This window comes from Melitaea cinxia, chromosome 23 (genome assembly GCF_905220565.1).
Source record: "Melitaea cinxia chromosome 23, ilMelCinx1.1, whole genome shotgun sequence".
Classification (NCBI taxonomy): domain Eukaryota; kingdom Metazoa; phylum Arthropoda; class Insecta; order Lepidoptera; family Nymphalidae; genus Melitaea; species Melitaea cinxia.
The window spans coordinates 6196580-6216235 of NC_059416.1; the positions used below are offsets into that span (position 1 = coordinate 6196580).

General features: G+C 35.0%; 1 protein-coding gene across 1 annotated transcript; it reads right to left on the bottom strand.

Annotated features, from left to right (window-relative positions):
• Positions 1–3622: 3622 nt before the first annotated feature.
• LOC123665063 (DNA replication licensing factor Mcm6) lies at positions 3623–16227 on the bottom strand. Its single transcript, XM_045599413.1, has 14 exons — positions 16133–16227; positions 15559–15982; positions 14498–14689; positions 13905–14077; positions 13395–13518; positions 12997–13135; positions 12536–12693; positions 9502–9654; positions 8855–9160; positions 7997–8172; positions 6302–6417; positions 5815–5946; positions 5033–5178; positions 3623–3787 (listed from the first exon to the last, which is right to left on the bottom strand). The coding sequence occupies exons 1-14, from the start codon at positions 16222–16224 to the stop codon at positions 3671–3673; spliced, it is 2448 nt and encodes an 815-aa protein (XP_045455369.1). The 5' UTR covers positions 16225–16227; the 3' UTR covers positions 3623–3670.
• Between the last annotated feature and the right edge of the window lie 3429 nt (positions 16228–19656).

Below are 19656 nucleotides of genomic sequence, written 5' to 3' on the forward strand. Positions count from 1 at the left end.
TTTATTTTGTTTTATTTATTTTTTCTCTATTTTTAAATAAACTAGACAAGGGCTAGTCTTGTGGTGAAGTCTATGGCCACTGTTCCTATCCTGTTTGATAGCCTATATACTTTTTGTAGCTTTAGTTAAAAAATTATAAGAATAATTGTCCGTATTTATGCAAAAAAGAACCACCCAACAAAAACGAACTTCTGAGATATCAAAGGATTTACAAAAACATGTGCAACTCTTATGGATGGAGTAAATATAATTTTTATTTAAATTTATGGTTAAATTACTAATTATACTTTAATTGTATCCAAATTTGGTCTGAATACTCTTAAATCTGCACGTGGTTCCTTTTAACATTTACTGGTTGATAGCTTTTGTAATATGCAAAAAAGAACCACACCCCAGGGATTTACTGATATAAATGAAACTATGTATTTATAATATCGAAATATAGATTTAATTACCAAAAAATATATTAAATTATACATATATACGTTTATTCGACGTTATCATCAAATAAGATTTCGAAATCCACCGTATCTAGTCCATCTATGTCGTCTTCTATTGCATTATCACTAATGTGACCATTATAAAAGCTCTTTGCATCTTGTGTAATGAGATGTAATATGGATTGAATATCCGCTGGTTTCGCTGGTGATAATGGCTACCCTAACGGCCACAGGAGAACTAAATATTCCATCAAGATAACAGCTGGTATGCCGCAAAGAGCGGTTCGGTGGTAGCAAGGTGATGGCGGGTCCAAATCGTGCAGTTTTTTTTTTATACTTTATTGTACACCACAAATATATTACAAACAAAGCTTAAAGATAGTCACAAACAGTGAAGTACACACTGGGCGGACTTATGGCATTTCTCCCAGACAACCTATTTATTTATTTATACTTTATTGTATTAATTGTTAAGAGTTTCGACCAACACCTTAAGAAACTCTCTCTCTTGACTGTTAGATCAAGGGTCAGATTCAAAAGGCAGTGTTACTTGAAACGGCATTCATTGTGACGAGGTTCCTCAGCCTACAACCTTAACTACCGGCAACCTGGGCTTCAACCTGCCACCGGAGGACTACTATTTTTATATTTTTAAATATTCTTATTTGTCTTTTTTTAATGTATTTAAAAATGTAATAATAAGGATATATCGACTGTCCCTACGTACAGTATCGAAACTGAAAATTTTCTATTTTTTTATTGCATGAAAAAACTACTTTTTATGTATATTTTCAAAGGAAAAAGAGAAGAAAATGCTATAAATAAAAATACACATAAGATCACATTTTTCATGAGCTTATACTCAATATATTAACAAATCATTCAGCGTAAAAAATGTAGTGCCTTTTTTCAATTTCGATATTATACGTAGGGACAGTCGATATGTTGTATAAAAGTTTTAATAGACAAATATATATATATACACAATATAATAATAATAAACATTTATTCATACTCACACACATACATCGATGTACAGTAAAGACAAAAAATAAAATAAAAATCTCAACATAACAATTCTATTAAAATATAACTATATAGATATTATGACAAATACTTAGCTAAATTGGAAACTATTAACACAATATACAACCGAAATAAAAGACAATAAAATTAAAAACAATAATAATAGGTAACTACCCATAAAATCAACAATAACAATTAAAAAACAAAAAAAAAATGAAAAATAAGCAAAATGTATATTAAAAAAAAAAGAAAGCGGCAATCTGCATAGCGATGTACCTACTGATGGGAGCATTGAAATGGATGACGCTCGGCATTTGTTGGAGAATTAAGACTCCAACGCCGATTTTCAGCGTCACCCGTAAAGAGATAGGCGGAAAGCAGTTCTTATATAAAATATATTAATAAATCTATAATAATAATAATAAATTTTGAACATTGGTACACATATTATAAGATACTAAAATTATATACATATGATAAAGCAAAACAATTAATACGTCTTTACTTTAATGAATAAAAATATATACATATAAGTACATAATAAACTCATAACATAATCTAAACATAAAAAAAGAGAAAACAAAAACTCGTTCATGTCGTCTCCAATTTAAGTTACTGACTTTCTTGTAGTTCTTGAGCACACTCTCCGAAATAGATCCTGTAAAATACCGACAGAAAGGCAACCCTGCGTCGATGCTTTAGACTTGAAGTCTGGAGTTAACCAGTGATTCGACACCCATGAGTCTTACGGCGCGTCGATCCACAGAATCCAAAGTAGCAAGCTGGTACTTGACAGATCAATCTCATAAAGGACTGCAGTACTCTATGCACAATCGAACTTGTGCTTGGTACAGAGTAAGAAGCTGTTGCGGTGTAAAGTATTGCCTGACTTTGTTGAGACTACCTAGTTTCTTACCAGTAGTTTTAAGTCGGAGCTTATGAGAATGGACTCCATTTAGAGGTAAAAAGACAAGCTTGCGTATTGGAAACATTAAATTTGACTAGGTTGACATCAACCCAATCGGATACCTCTTTCAAAGCCAAATTTATGCGTTCGACCAGAGCCTCTCTATGCTCAAGAGTTTCAGCCTCACTAGCATGGGGATTGGATATGTATCTCTTCGTAATTGTGCTCAGTGTCTGTTTGTAATATTAAAATGATCGCTTTTTACTAAATGCATATGGATGTATCAGTCAGTCAGTCAGTTCATTGCAGTCCACTGCTGACATAGGCCTCCCCAAGTTCGCGCCAGACATCCCGGTTTTTCGCAATCCTCACCCAGCCTACACCGGCAATCTTACGTAGACCGTCGGTCCAATATACATATAGATATGGATGTCTGGAATACATATGGATGTATACACGGTGCATATTACAAAATAACATTTTTTTACAATTTTTATGTCTGTATGTGTCTGTTTGCTCCGGCTAATCTCTAAAACGGCTGAACCGATTTTGACGGAATTTTGACTAGCAGATAGCTCATATAAAACAACTAGTAACTTAAGCTACTTTTATTTTAGTAATTTATTTATTTTTTAACTGTGAACTAAATAAAACCTTTTTTGTTAAATTCCACTTGGACGAAATGGCGGGCACCGCTAGTATGCAAAATAGAATCACATACTGGTGGTTCTACCGTTTTACAATATTTATTTATACACAATAGAACCGAATGCTTGTGGTTCCATTTAGCATTAAAAAAGACAATTAAATTGTATATTTATTTACGCATAACCATACCACAGAAACTTGGTTCCATTTGGTATATTAAAAATAATTGTTATTAATAAAATAATGTATAATGTATAACGGTACGAAGTGTGTGTGGATCTGTTTTGTATAAAATGACATGATAGTAATATCGTTTCTTTGTTTGAACAAAAGTGTCCCATGGTACTGTGGTTCAGTTTTGCTTAATAAGTAATATTCATTATTGCTGGTGGTTCTCATCTCTCTGGGAAAATCATGTGGTTCTCTTTTGTATAATAATTTAGACCACTTGTGAGTATTCTTAAAAAAAAAAAGCAAAATCCGAAATTTGTCGTATGGTTCAATTTTGCATAAATACTGACAATTTTTGTACAAATTCTTACAAATATTAAAAATAAAGAGTACCCGTAACTTGGCGTAGTTTTAAAATGAAACATCAACATTAAAAAAATAATGATTTATTACAAAAGACAGGCTTTGACCAGCAAAATTAGGTGTCAACGACATAATTAGGATGCACGACCAGAAGTGGATCATCTTCAACTTCTTGCTCTGACGACTTGCCCGATTTGAGCCCTGTGGTCTGCAGTGGGATTATTACTTGATCCTGAAATTACGTTATTATATTAACATTTTAATTAATTTTGTTTTCACAATCATTAAGTAAGAACCTACATAAGGTATATAAATAAGCTATTAAAATTACAAGTAGATAACACATACTTTTACACAATACGAAGACAAAATTTCGGCAAATTCTGAAGTGTCTATTTATTTTTGTTGAATATAGTAACTTGTTATTTAAAATAAAAAATTAAAAAATTAGTATAGTTCGCGTAATTTAAAAAGAACGCTAGCCTTGAAGCTGCGCAGAAGCGATTTATCGGTCTATTTGGTGGTATGGGGTAGCGGGCGTGTTTATCACGTGTCGCATGCTTGCCGGTGTGCTATTGGTTGGACAGTTCGACGTCGACTCAAAATATTATCGCGCACAAAAGTTTTAAATTACGAAATAGTTTTACATAAAGAATTGAGAAAATTTTGATTTATTTATAATATATAATTCGCATCATGTAAAAAGAACGCTGGCTGTCAAAATGCGCAAAGGCGATTTACAGTGTTGCCAACTCTTAATAAAACTTTTTCGTGTTGTCCATTTTAAGGAAGTCTTATTTAGTAAACAAACCACTGTCAATCGTAATTTACGTTTTTTACACATTTATCACTCACTTTTACAACACATTCGCTTAAGGACATTTGTAAAACTCAATTTACTATTTATTTCACTAAAAACAAATATCAGTTTATCATTTTAAACACATAAAAACTATTAAGATACGAATATCGAGAGTACAGATAATTAATATTTTTGAATACGACATTTCAATAACTAAAAAAATTGTTATTGTTTTTGTTTAAAAAAAATTGTAATTTTGTAAAGTGATAATTATTATACTTATTTAGTCTGAATTATTCGCACTGGTATTTCTTTTTTTTTTAATGTACCTACCATTAATAATCATTATACCAAGCCGCGAGTGAAAGCCTAATTAAAAAATAAAACAGTAGTACTTTTGTGCGCGAGTATACCCATGCGCAGACGCACCCCCTCCAGTTTCTTTCAGCGTTCTTTTTACATGACCCGAACTATACCTATTTAATGTTTAATTGCACATTTGAAACTATATCAGAAAAATAACAATATTGTATTTTAAAAAAAACGAAAGTGAAAAGGCGGTCTTATTACTAATAAATGCAATCGGCAGTAATCTCTTATAGACAACCCCTATCAATAGAAAAAATATCGATAAACTATTTTATATTATATATTTATATACTTATCACTACTTACATGATACATGAGTCTGTCAATCACTTTCTCGACAAGGATCTTGCGTTCCAGTAACTCATCTTCACTTTCAATCTGTCCTTGCGTTACGAGTTTCTCTAGATACCAGCTGACGACCGCGCTCTTGTGCATGCCTGAACTTTCTTCGCCTGAAATTAAAAATTAACAATTTTTGTAAAATAGTAATAATATTATTACCCCAAAGTAATTTCAGCTAACCCAAGTTTTGTATGTTACACTTGCTGCTGCTGATGTAAGCAAAAGATATAAAAATAAAAGTTAAAATGTATATATAAATATATTTAGTGATATTTAATTGCTATGAATGAGCTCACGAACGCGCTGTATGATGATGATACGTGAACTAATGTATGTAGCTAATAAATTGTGAAACTAGTGTAAAATGCTGATGGGGCGCTATGTATGTGTGATTAATAAAGCATGTACGATTCAGCCAAACTGTACACGCTTTATTAATCGACTAAAACATTACGTACACAACTCAACTGTATTTTTATGTGTGCATTGGGTGTACTGATTTTGATGATTCTTTCTTTATTTTAAAGCTGTCATGTGGTCTCATTTAAATTTGAGTGAGGTCTGACGAGATTGACCTCGATAATGTTGATGATGCTATGAGTAGCCTGTTGGCGTAATTTGTAGTGACCCTGCTTTCTGTTGTGGGTTTGATTCCCACCTCGATATATTAATTGGAACTATTCAACTGCATTATAAGTTCAAGTACGCAGTTAGTATCAATAACGTGAATTGATGCATATAATTACCTTTTGCTTCAGCCTCCATTTCTTCCTTCCTCATAAACACAACGAGCATGTTGCTAAGAGATTTGTACTCCTCAAATGATAATGTTAATTTTTTCTTTGGCGCTTGATCTCCATTCACTTGGCTTTCTGAACCTATGGAAAAGAAAATAGAAATTATCATAAGGAATACTCTTAAAAAAAATTGTATATTACTGAAGTGTATTTATATTTTACTTGTTACACCAATTATTGATAAAATTTATCCTGCACATAACTTACGAAGACTAACCGTAGGAGGTAGAATAGGCCATTAGAACACTTATAGTTTCTTGACAATTAATAAACTACAACTTTTACATTTGGGATCATAAATATAGTGGATACTTGATATCGATGATGAAAAATAATTTTTATCAGTTGGATACCATCATCAGTCCAATAGAACTGTCCACAACTGGTGAAATAGGCTCTTATAAAAACAATACACATAAAGGAGTTTGTAATGTACTTGATGTTCCATTGGGCACTTCTTGGTCGACATCCATACTGGGCTCATACTGTGGATCTTCTTCGTCCAAATGTATATCGGGCTGCTCGACGCGAATAATAGATTTGTTTAGTAATCTGTAAGAAATAATCGAAAACATACTGTAAAATTTAAATTATTAACTATAATTTAATAACTTTTAATATATCAAGTTTGTAAAGTAGTTAGTATTTAAGTAAGTTGACCATGACTCCTAGTATTTTGATTCATTGATTGAAATTTAAATTGAATAGCCTCATTGTATAAATAAATAATAAGGATAATGATAAATAATAAATAAAGTAGTCTATTAGAATATGTCGCGATATGTTGTGTTACCGTAGCTTATAGATGCCTGCAACACCTTGTTGCCAACCCTACCCCTGTGATCTTGTAAATAATTATTATTTATTATTATTAATTAATTTTATCTTCTATAATTAACAATCTTTAAGATTAAGAGGTGTGTTCCTGAGAAAGACTTGATCTTTTGTAAGATGGAGCTGCTCCGCACTCTGGGCAGATATCTCCGGCCGGCCCGCAGCGGGCGCGCCAGCTCACCGGTAGGCCTCGCGCACGTGGGGCGCGGCGACGTGCCCGCTGCAGTGCATCTTGGCCAGCGCCTCCGCCAGCCGCACCATGGACTCCAGCTGCCTCACGGTGATCCTCCAGCCGCCGAGCTCACCGGTAGGCCTCGCGCACGTGGGGCGCGGCGACGTGCCCGCTGCAGTGCATCTTGGCCAGCGCCTCCGCCAGCCGCACCATGGACTCCAGCTGCCTCACGGTGATCCTCCAGCCGCCGAGCTCACCGGTAGGCCTCGCGCACGTGGGGCGCGGCGACGTGCCCGCTGCAGTGCATCTTGGCCAGCGCCTCCGCCAGCCGCACCATGGACTCCAGCTGCCTCACGGTGATCCTCCAGCCGCCGAGCTCACCGGTAGGCCTCGCGCACGTGGGGCGCGGCGACGTGCCCGCTGCAGTGCATCTTGGCCAGCGCCTCCGCCAGCCGCACCATGGACTCCAGCTGCCTCACGGTGATCCTCCAGCCGCCGAGCTCACCGGTAGGCCTCGCGCACGTGGGGCGCGGCGACGTGCCCGCTGCAGTGCATCTTGGCCAGCGCCTCCGCCAGCCGCACCATGGACTCCAGCTGCCTCACGGTGATCCTCCAGCCGCCGAGCTCACCGGTAGGCCTCGCGCACGTGGGGCGCGGCGACGTGCCCGCTGCAGTGCATCTTGGCCAGCGCCTCCGCCAGCCGCACCATGGACTCCAGCTGCCTCACGGTGATCCTCCAGCCGCCGAGCTCACCGGTAGGCCTCGCGCACGTGGGGCGCGGCGACGTGCCCGCTGCAGTGCATCTTGGCCAGCGCCTCCGCCAGCCGCACCATGGACTCCAGCTGCCTCACGGTGATCCTCCAGCCGCCGAGCTCACCGGTAGGCCTCGCGCACGTGGGGCGCGGCGACGTGCCCGCTGCAGTGCATCTTGGCCAGCGCCTCCGCCAGCCGCACCATGGACTCCAACTGCCTCACGGTGATCCTCCAGCCGCCGAGCTCACCGGTAGGCCTCGCGCACGTGGGGCGCGGCGACGTGCCCGCTGCAGTGCATCTTGGCCAGCGCCTCCGCCAGCCGCACCATGGACTCCAGCTGCCTCACGGTGATCCTCCAGCCGCCGAGCTCACCGGTAGGCCTCGCGCACGTGGGGCGCGGCGACGTGCCCGCTGCAGTGCATCTTGGCCAGCGCCTCCGCCAGCCGCACCATGGACTCCAGCTGCCTCACGGTGATCCTCCAGCCGCCGCCCGCCGCCTCGCGGGAGCGCAGCGCGCTGTAGTACTCCACCAGCAGCTGACCGGCCTCCTGTACATTAATGGCTCGTTTCACATTCAGCCTCATCCCACTGCCGGCCGTTGGCCTCTTTCTCCACGTAGGAGAAAGATTGACGCTTAATCCACCACGCTGCTCCACTGCGGGTTAGCGGATATGTTCGCTACTAATGAGTAACGATCACTATCAGGTATTTATGATAACAACCGGGATCGACGGCTTAAAGTGCTCTTTGAGGCACAGTGGAGAGATCCACGACGGCAGACATCCGAACGGGTGAGAAATATTTGTACAAATACAAATATCCATCCCGAGCACGAATCGATCCCGCAAACCATTGGTGTTTTAGGCGACTACTTGCATCACTACACGAGAGCGGTTATCTTGTTTATTGATCCAAATTTGATTATGATAGAGAAAATTGGTTGAAATGAAGATGAATTTTTATAGTTGAATGACTCTTGGAATAGACATATGTAATAGTTTGTTAGAATATCTGTAATATTTTATATAAATGCATTATTTCCACGATTAAAAGTATTCATTCAAGAAATTTTAGCAAATAGGCTATAAAACATCATGTTACCACAAGAACAGAGCAGTAGCATAATCATCTCAAAAGGTTTCCTATTTTTGAATTTGAAAAATCTAGAGTTTGAAATCCGTTAATCTTAGCCTATCAATAATATATAATAATATTTTTTAATTATATTACCTCAGTAATAATAGGCTTGAAGGACCTCGCAAAGGCGATGTATCTCAACAAATCTTCTCTTGAGTACACACTGTCGTATGTCTCTTCTTTGTTACAATGAAGGTCAACAATCTTCCTGGCAATAGCATAGTCAACCATTTCACTACTCTCATCAATTAGTATGAAGAATAAATCAAAACGAGACATAATTGGCGAGCTTAAAGCAACATTCTGCTGTAATGATTTTGCTCGGTCGTAGCGACCCCCAATAGGGTTAGCTGCGGCTAAAATTGATGTTCTAGCGTTTAGGGTCGCTCGCACTCCAGCCTAAAATAAAATTATAAAAATACTCTACTTTAAATATTTATATGTATATAACATTCAGGTTATCACTTTATGTCTATAAATGATAGATATTTAAAAAAAGTAAATTCAATTTAGAGTAAGGAAGAAAAAAGTTTATTTCAAATGTTTTTGTGCGTTTTTTCCAATATTTGGTACTAATTTTCAATGTTATATCTATTTTAAATGTTACAGTATAAACAAGAACTAATTCAAAATTCGACATGCAAAAAAACTTGTAATGAAAATTTCTGGCTTTTTATATTTTTCTTTGTAAACAATAAGTAAAATATAATTTTAAGTACCATATAATCAATAAATAATACCTTAGCTATAGAAATGGTCTGTTGTTCCATAGCTTCGTGAATAGCCACTTGATCGCCGGGGTCCATTTTATCAAACTCATCGATACAACACACGCCGTTATCTGCTAACATTAGCGCGCCTGCTTCTATGACGAAATCAAACGATTCTTCATCCTATAAAACAATTTAAATTTCAGTATACGTGTTACTATTTAAACATAATGATAAAATATCAAGTTAGATCAGGGTGTTTTTATATTTATAAAAATCAATGCATCAAAAATTGGATATGCGTTTACTACAACAAGAAAATATAAAAGATACTTTATCAAGGGAAATAGATAATGTTTTTAGTGACGTATCTATGCATGGGGAAGATATAAATCAAAATTGGGAAGAGATAAAGGGAAAGATAGTAAGTTTGGAAGAGAAATATTTAAGACCCCCCCGGATGGATATTAAAAAGAACTGGATGACAGCCGAAATACTAGACTTATTTGAAGAACGACGGGTGATGAAACAGTTGGACGAAAAAAGATATATAGAGTTAAATAAGGAAATAAATGCAAAGATACAAAAGGCAAAAGAGAGTTGGTTACATGTGAAATGCGAAGAAATTGAATCTTTGGCGGAAAAGCATGATACCTTTAATATGTTTAAGAAAATAAACGAAATTATACAACCTTTAACAAAACGGACCGCTGTAGCGATGATTAATGATAATGGGGATCTAATACACAAAATTCAAGACAAAATTAATCAATGGGAATTATATATAGAGAGACTTTTCGCGGATAACAGAAGTGACAATATTGATATAGAGGTGCCGGAGGAATATTTAGAGATATTAGAGTCAGAAGTAAGAAATGCGATAAAAACTTCAAAGATAAACAAAGCTGCAGGTCCTGATGCTGTCTACACAGAAGTTATAAAGATTATGTCCAACAAATCGTCCCTAGTCCTCAAAAATCTATTCAACATGGTCTACAAAACTGGTGTTTTCCCCAATGATTGGTTGAGATCTACTTTTATCACTATACCCAAAAAACTAAACGCAAAACGGTGTGAAGACCACAGAACAATTAGTTTAATGAGCCACGTTCTTAAGATCTTTTTAAAAGTTATACACGCTCGCATTTACCGGAAATGTGAAGAACATATATCAGAAACGCAATTTGGTTTTAGAAATGGCTTAGGTACCAGAGATGCACAGTACTGTCTAAACGTTTTAGTTCAGAGATGTCTTGACATGAATAAAAAAGTGTACTTATGCTTTATTGATTACGAAAAGGCGTTTGATAGAGTACGACATGAACAGCTAATTGAGATTCTCGAACATACTGGTATCGACAAGCATGACCTTAGAGTGATTGCTAATCTGTACTGGGCTCAAAAAGCAATGGTTAAGGTGGAAGATCAACTATCCACAGAAACTAAAATCAAGCGTGGCGTTCGACAAGGGTGTATTTTATCACCCTTACTATTTAATCTCTATGCCGAAAGAATCATGGCCGAGTCCCTCTATGAAACCGATGAAGGTATAGTGATAAATGGAGAAGTCGTGAACAATGTTCGATATGCTGATGATACGATTCTTATTGCGGAGAATATTGTAGGACTACAAAAGTTGCTGGATCTTGTAAACGTGGCGAGCAACAAATACGGACTAAAAATAAACACGAAAAAGACCAATTTTATGATAGTATCCAAGACCCCAGTGATTAATGAACATCTATTCTTGGAAGACAACCTAATTGAACGCGTAGAAAAATTTAAATACCTAGGTAGCTACATAAATGAACAATGGAGTAGCGAACAGGAAATTCGAGTCCGTATAGAAAAAGCCCGTAGTGCCTTTATGAAGCTGAAAAAGATTTTGTGCTATAAACGCTTTAGCCTAAAACTCCGCATGAGACTCGTGCGCTGTTGTGTATTCAGTGTTCTACTTTATGGGGTCGAAAGTTGGACCTTGACCTCGGCATTATGTTCAAAACTAGAAGCTTTTGAAATGTGGATATACAGACGTATGCTCCGAATATCCTGGACCATGAAAATAACAAATGTTGAGGTTCTGCGCCGAATGAATAAAAGGTTGGAGATAATGAGGATTGTGAAGGAAAGGAAGCTGCAGTATTTTGGTCACATAATGAGAGGACACAGATATCGGATTCTTCAGCTTGTGATTGAAGGAAAAATTGAGGGAAAACGCCGACCAGGCAGAAGGAAAATATCCTGGCTGAAGAACCTCCGTGAATGGTTTAATCTAAGTACTCGCTCTCTCTTCCGTGCTGCAGCTTCGAAGATTAAGATAGCCATGATGGTCGCCAACCTTCGTAGAGAAGAGGCACCGTAAGAAGAAGTTTTTATATTTATCAATTTCAATGGCGATTCTTAATAAAGTTTTATTTAATACTAGCGACCCGCCCCGGCTTCGCACGGGTGCAATGCTGATACTAAATATACTATAGAATGTTGACTTCTTAATAATATTCGTGCCAAATTTGAAGTAAATCCATGCAGTACTTTTTGAGTTTATCCCGGACATACATACAGACAAACAGACAAAAATTCTAAAAACTAAATTTTTGGCTTCGGTATCGATTGTAGATCACACTCCAAGTATTCTTTTAAAAAAATATTCAATGTACAGTTTTGACTTTCCTCCCATTTTATTATATGTATAGATTAATGATAGGAACTACTCAGGAACTACTTGTCTAAAATGAAAAATTCTTTTTCCGAGGGAGGCTAGCATAGACTATTTTTTTCCTAAAACTAACGCGTGTGAAATCGCGGGGCACAGCTAGTAGAAATAACGAAAACTTAAATTTTTGTAAGTAAATAAGCTAGTAACATATTTTTCTGCTTCAGAAACTAATTTCTCCATCCGAAATTGATCACTTTTTTGGGAGAAATACTTTAGACTCGTATTTTGGTAAATTCATGTTAGAGCAGTACAGAAGATTACAGTTCTACTTACAGGTGAGCTGTTCCCTTGTTTGCCCAACTTGTTGTATAAAAAAAAAGATAATAAGAAAATGAAAAGGTTGGTAACCTTAACAACGGCAGCTGTGAGACCAGCAGCAGAGGAAGCCTTCCCACTGGTATAGACGGCTCGGGGGGTCATAGTACTGACTTGCTGTAGTAACTGCGACTTGGCTGTACTGGGATCACCGACAATACACACATTGATATCACCTCGCAGTGTTGTGCCTGAAGCAATATTGATTATACACTTATATAGCTAAACATATTTACGTAACAAGTATACAATCTGGAATTGTAATAATTATACATTTGTAATATGTAATGCCCATTACATATTGCAGTTTTATCACAATCTCATCTAAAAAAAAATTAAGTTTTTTAGAGTGCAACAATAGATAAAGCCTCAGAATTCTTTTACATATTTTTTTCTTTTATAAACCAAATTTATACTATTTAACTTTACACAGCATATGTTTATTGTTTGTTCTTTTGTAATACTTTTAGTTAAAAGATATACAAGGATCATACCTTCAATGGTAGTCTTGGCGACACCCCCAAATAACATTAGCAGTATACCTCTCTTGACTTCATTGTTACCGTGAATACTGGGGAACAGACTTGTGATCAGATTGTTGTAGAGATTCCTGTCACGTGACATTTCATACACCTGAAAATTAACAAAATAAAGCAATATAAGTAATTACAAACTATAGTAATATGTATGTATTTCAAATTTCATTTAACCATTGTCTGTAGTTTAAACAAAAAATAAAATTTAAATGCCTAATGTTCAATGACTGCCTATAACTAACAGATAGATATGCATGATATAAACATCCAATCTTTATTAGAAAAGAGGTTGTTGCTCACCTGTGTGTTGATGTTGATGTGATGATGTTTGTAATAAAAATAAAAATATAACTTACTTTATCCCATTCCTTGTCAGTCATTTGTTTTCTCATATCCTCTGTTGTAAGATCATCAGTGGCCAAATCTGCTGTACCAAAGCGCCTTGAAGTCGTTTGTACACTACAAGCTAAAAATGCTGTTCTGGAAAAGTAATTTACTGTTAGACTACAAACTATTTATAAATTAATTAAAAGTTTTAATGTAAAAGAAGTATAATTTGTTTTCTTAGATACGAATTCTGATCATTTATGTATCCAGCAATAATTGCTATATATTTAAGAGAAGTGACAAAAGACCAATGACTAAACAATGCTGGTTTTTTTTGCTAGGTATCAAATGTTTTAGGTAGAAATTATTTAGAAGATATACATTTATTACTTGTATAGTCAATTATAATATTAAAAATGAATGCAAAAAAACACTACTTGTTGTGTGTCGTGAATACTATTTTGTACACACTATTTTGTATTCTATTCTATTAAATCTTATGATAAATTAAAAATTAGCAAATGACTAAAATATCATACTTATAATGTAACTCTCGAACTCCCAAGGCTTTAAGACCTTTAATTCCTTCCATCTGCCCCTCAGTAGCCATTTTTGTTCTTGTGGTTAGTTCAGCTTTTGCCCCAGGTAAAGACAAAGAACCTACATCAGGTACTACTATTAGAGTTCCAGTGAAATCATAGCGATCTCCTGCCTGTAAATAATAAAAACAAAAGATATTTAATTCATTACAGTATAATTTACAAACGCACAGACAAACAGACTCACAAAAATTCTAAAAAAAATCATTGTTTTGGATGCTATTTGTGTATAAACGTCCCAATAATATTTTTTCTCATATATTTTCCATATACAGACAGCAATACATCACATTTTTATAATATGTATTGATAATAAGGTTTTCTGGAAAAGGTAATACAAAAGTATAGGGTATATCTATATATTAAGTCTGCATGTTGTTTTTATCTAAAATTATTGTTTTATATATTATATAGGAGAACAATTTGTTAATGTCCATACAATTTGTCCAGAATGCCTATGCCCAGCAGTGGAATGTTACAGGTTTGTAATTAAATAAATATTTAAAAAAAAGTCTTATAATTTATAACAGTACCTGTACAGATTCCACAGCCTCAGCTCGTAATATAACTTCAAGGGAACGGGGTATACAACCCCTGGGCAATTCTGCCTGTGTCTCTTGAATGCGGACCTTTTGAAAATCAACAAACACTGACTTGTCAGCGTCTAACATGAAACGGCGACGGTTTGCGCAAACTGGATTACGACATATAGTTGGGATTGTGTACTGAAAACATTAAAATAAATTAGTGTGTTGATACTATGGGGTATAATTGTGATTATAGACGTTTTGTTTTCTTTTTTTATACAACTAGGTTGAAAAACATGCATACAGCTCATTCGATGGTAAGCGATTACCATAGCATAAAGACTCCTACAACGCCAGAAGCATTGCAAGCTTGTTGCAGACTCTACCCCTAATCTCCTCCAGGAGTTCTGGTTACCTTACTCACAACAGGAACTCAACACTGCTTAAAGGCAGTATTATTCAGCTGTGATCTTCTGTAACGTCAAGGTACTAACGCAGTCGGGCTGCGCCATATTTTAGGCAGGATATTTCCTGTCCTACCTCAGTTTCCTGCTATTCCTGGTTCAGTTTTTAAGTTGTTTATTAAAATATCTAAAAGGTTTTAAGCTTAATTTAGACTACTTTTATGCCTTCTATCTAGTTTTAATAACTGTTAAGCTCTGGAATTCTCTTCCTCTCTCTCTATAAGACAAGCTCAATCACTCTTTTGCTTCAAAAAAGTATCTTAAGGCTCAATATTTGTCTCTAAATTTGTAAAAATCACCTTTGGGTGATATGTGTATAAATTGTATGCATTAATATATATGCATGTGTGTGTAAGTATGTATATATGTATAATTTTAAATTCTACTGTAATGTAGTCTAATTCATATAACAATTATTTGTAGACTTCCTAACTGCTTTTCTCTATACACCGTCCTATGACCCAAAGGATGTCTGGGAGAAATAACTCTTTTAGCGTTAAGACCCACCTTTGTACATCTTCCTCTAATTGTACTATTTTTGTTTGTATCTTTAAATGATGTGCAATAAAGAGTATTATTATTTTAAAGCTAAATAAAACCAACCTTAAATTGCTGCTCCACATTTTTTACAACAGTTTGACAATCTAGACACACAAAAGTACCCAAGACAAGCTCGGGGTGAACAGGATGGGTCCGTACAATTTGTCCAGAAATCCTAATTAAGGTACCTATTTTAGCAGTTGTCAGTTCTCGAACTTTATGCCTTGTCGGTACATCAACAAATGAGACATAGCACTCTTTATCCTGTAAATCTTTCTTCATCCCACTATCGGCAAGACTTAAAACGTAATTCAGTATGGCTTGGTTTAGAAATGGGTATATTCTGTAATATTCTTCAATAATTGTTGTCGCTAAGTTTTGGTTATATTTTTCAACATCATCAAAACTGATTTCTAATGTACTCAACTCTGGCTTTAAAAGATCTTTGGCCTGTTTTTCATATTTGAGTTCATTATCTTCTTTAAACCTTTAACAAAAATATTTATTTATTTATTTTTCGATCCATGTCCAAGTTTCCAAGTTTGGTCTTATAACAAAAGTATTCAAATAACAAATAACTTAACCGTTTTAATAACAAAAATAATTTGAATTTGCGATTTTATTTACAAATACTTACTCTTCTAAAAAATCTTGGAACAACTTTTGACACCGCACTCCAACCTCATCTTTAACCTGACTCTGAGTAGCGTAAGTGTCAGCTACATCCATAATTATGACAATTTATTTTCTTGTCACTATTACTTATATGTTACTTTATCACAGTTTATGGGTTTTACTTCTTTAATCAAATAACGTATTATAAGCTAAAACCCATACTATAAGATTCAGGACAGAACCTCATTACACTAATACACTCTGGACAAAAAAAAAACTCAAGTATTCTACAGATATTTGCTATGCATTGTTCTTATTTCGCGAACTATAATGTTAGTAAATTTTTTTTGTATTATAGTTTTCCTGAAATATGAATAACTTACTGTTTGTTTTCAACTTACATAAATTTTAATACAAAACTAGTTCATGAAAATGACAGTTGAGTGATTTTGGCGGGAATCAATTTTAGGGTTGCGACTTGCGAGTTCGATAGTATTACTCATTTACATCTTATTAGTACTATTAGTACTTATAGTACCTGGCTACAAAACAGTGTACAGGTCGAAATACTTTTTTTTTCATTATTTTGATATTTTTTTGTCTTCTAGTACCAAAGATACGATTGTGAAATAACAAAACTCATTATACACATTATTTGATTTCCATAAATATAACGTAAACAAATTCCCTTTACGTAAAAGTGTATTTAAAAGGTTTTTTAAATCACTAAGATTCTCAATTCTTACTTACCTACGCTATACAAAAACTATAACAAAAAAAAAACTTTTACGTAAAAGTAATTAGTTTATGTATGTTCTTCGTAAAACTTTGATTAAAAAAGGGACATTAAAACGCGAAATGAATAGAATACGCTACGCGATGTAGCTCGTACGATCTTAACAAATTCAACATTAATCGTTCGTTCGTACCGGTCTGCTGTATAACTCTGTTTCATTTCAGAGCTAACGAACGCCGTACGAATAACATTATCTCGGACAGTCGGACAGTGTGATACTCGGACCCATAGACGTACAATACAAACTCGTCGGACCGCAGTGAACTGTGATAGTTGATAGTACTGTTACAGTGTACGATTAGTCCGATTAGGTCCGAATAGCGAATGACATATGGTACTATTACATTTCGTACCTTACGAAGTAACGTAACCTTTTAGTAGATCGTACATGTGCTACCCAAGACTAATATCGATACTATCGATAGGCTATCAATAATTCGATACTATTGATATGTCAACTATCGATGGACTATCGATAGTTTAGTGATAGTAGGGATGTGAGTAAAGGCTTCAAAAATCGATTTTTACGTAATCGATTTTTTCAGTTTTGGTAATAATCTATTTTTGAGCAATCGATTTTTAAAAAATGTTCGATTGTTTTGTAAAAATCGATTTTTAAGACACATTGTTTTGCCTTCATTAATCACAAAGATTAGAAGCAAAAAAAAAAATCACTACAGGTTGCTAGGTAAAGAATGTAGGAACAACAATCTAAATATAATTACAAAATAGTTTCATTCAGATAACATATATTATCGTGCGTAGGTAGGTTGGTGTATGTAGATGTTAATGTTTCCTTCATTACCTGATTAGCTATAATAATAATGAAATGAAATGAACTGAAAACGTTTATTTCGCCATAAGGTTATATACACACTTAACGAAAGTCAAAATAATGTCATTTATAGAAATAATAATACAAATAAAAAAAAAAAACAACTCGACAATAACAAAAGAAAGTAAAGGCAGCAAAAAATTAACAATAAAATAAAAATTTATATTTTAACATTGGGTACACTACAAACTTAGGTAATATACCCAGTGTTATATGCAACCTTAACTTAGTCAAAATAATCAACATTTTAAGTTAGGTACTTAAAATTTCTAATGTCTCGGTAAACATTAACTTCCTATTGTGTCCTCGGCTTAATAAGAATATAAATATTACAATAAATAAGATAAACTAATGTCCCTAGTGTAGGCCGAGAGAAAAAAAGACGGAGTAAAAAACTCTCGGTATTTTTCTAAAAATTTAAAGTCATATACAAAATAAAAAGTAACAGTATGACCATGAAATGATCAGGACAAACACGAGACATCCAATCGTGAGTGTCGAAACCACCAAACGTGACCTGCTCATAATATTTTAACTATATCTATTTACAGATTGAGTTCAAAGACATAGCCTAGTCGAGCTTTATTCAATCCTATGCCTTTTCATCATTAAGATATTCATTGATGTTTTAATAGGCTTTACTACATAAAGTTCGCTTAATATTTTTTTTTAAACTTCAGTGAAGGTAGAAATTAAGAGCCATTTCACAATTTTACGCTCTGCAAGTTTAGGTAAATTTGGTCGCATCGCGCGAGTCGTACGAGCCGCGCGATCTTTGTGCTAGTAAGTATAGTGTGACAACCAAAAGACCATCTTGATCATTTTCTGATGTATAATAAAAATTATAACTATGGTATAAAATGTTTTTTACATAATTAATTTGTTAAAAATTTCAAGTATGTTATATAACAACAGTCAATAAATTTAAAATAAAAATAAAAAATCAATTTTATGAAACAATTTTTTTTTAATTGATTTAGTTTTTTCAGTTTACGAATGAATCTAATATTTACGATATGAATAAAATAGCATTTTATGACATCGACACCGACAAACATATTAATTAACAAATAACAAGACAAACAGATTGAAATGCCTATTTGTGTTGATAATGTGAGAAAAGAAAATTAAATTATACATTTGTTTACAGAAATTATCATTATATTATTTTACAGCCATTTTCGTAAAATAAACATTTTATTTATATTTTATTATAAAAGTATCAAATGTGGTTTATCCGCTATAACAACAGGCGCTTGCCGCGTGTGAGCGAAAGAGACGGCTCCGCAGAATTTGGCGTGGATCTTACCTCTAAGAGCGCTAGCGCTCAACTGATTTACCGGGCATGATGCGTGGCAATATATACTATCTTTTTATTATTTAATATAAAATGTATTAAAAATGATTACATCTTTTAATTTTTTTTTTGTATTCCTTAATGATGTAAGTTCACTTTGATGAAGATAGTTCGTTAAAATTTCTTAGTTTTCTAAGAAAAATGTCGCTTTTAAAATTGTACTACATTGATACAAGTGGAATAAAAATCTGCGATAGTGCGCAACAAAATTATATTCCACATATTATGATATTTTTTTAAAATGGTTTCAACGTAGAGGTTATTGAAAAGTAGGACTTCAAAGTATACATTGCGACCGTTTACCCAGGGAGGAGGCTGATGAAAAGGTTAATAATTTTATACACATAATATAAATCAAAATTCTGATCTGACTATGGACTACAACAAAGGTTGCTCTTTTATATTTCAAGAATATAAATTACATTATTGCATCCAACACTGAGATTAACGACGTCAAAATATTACAATTTCGCGGATTGTTACCGATTTTTGTGAAATGGCTCTTAAAGCGCAGCCGGAATCTTATAGTATAATATTCCTATGAAGGAACTATTTTTT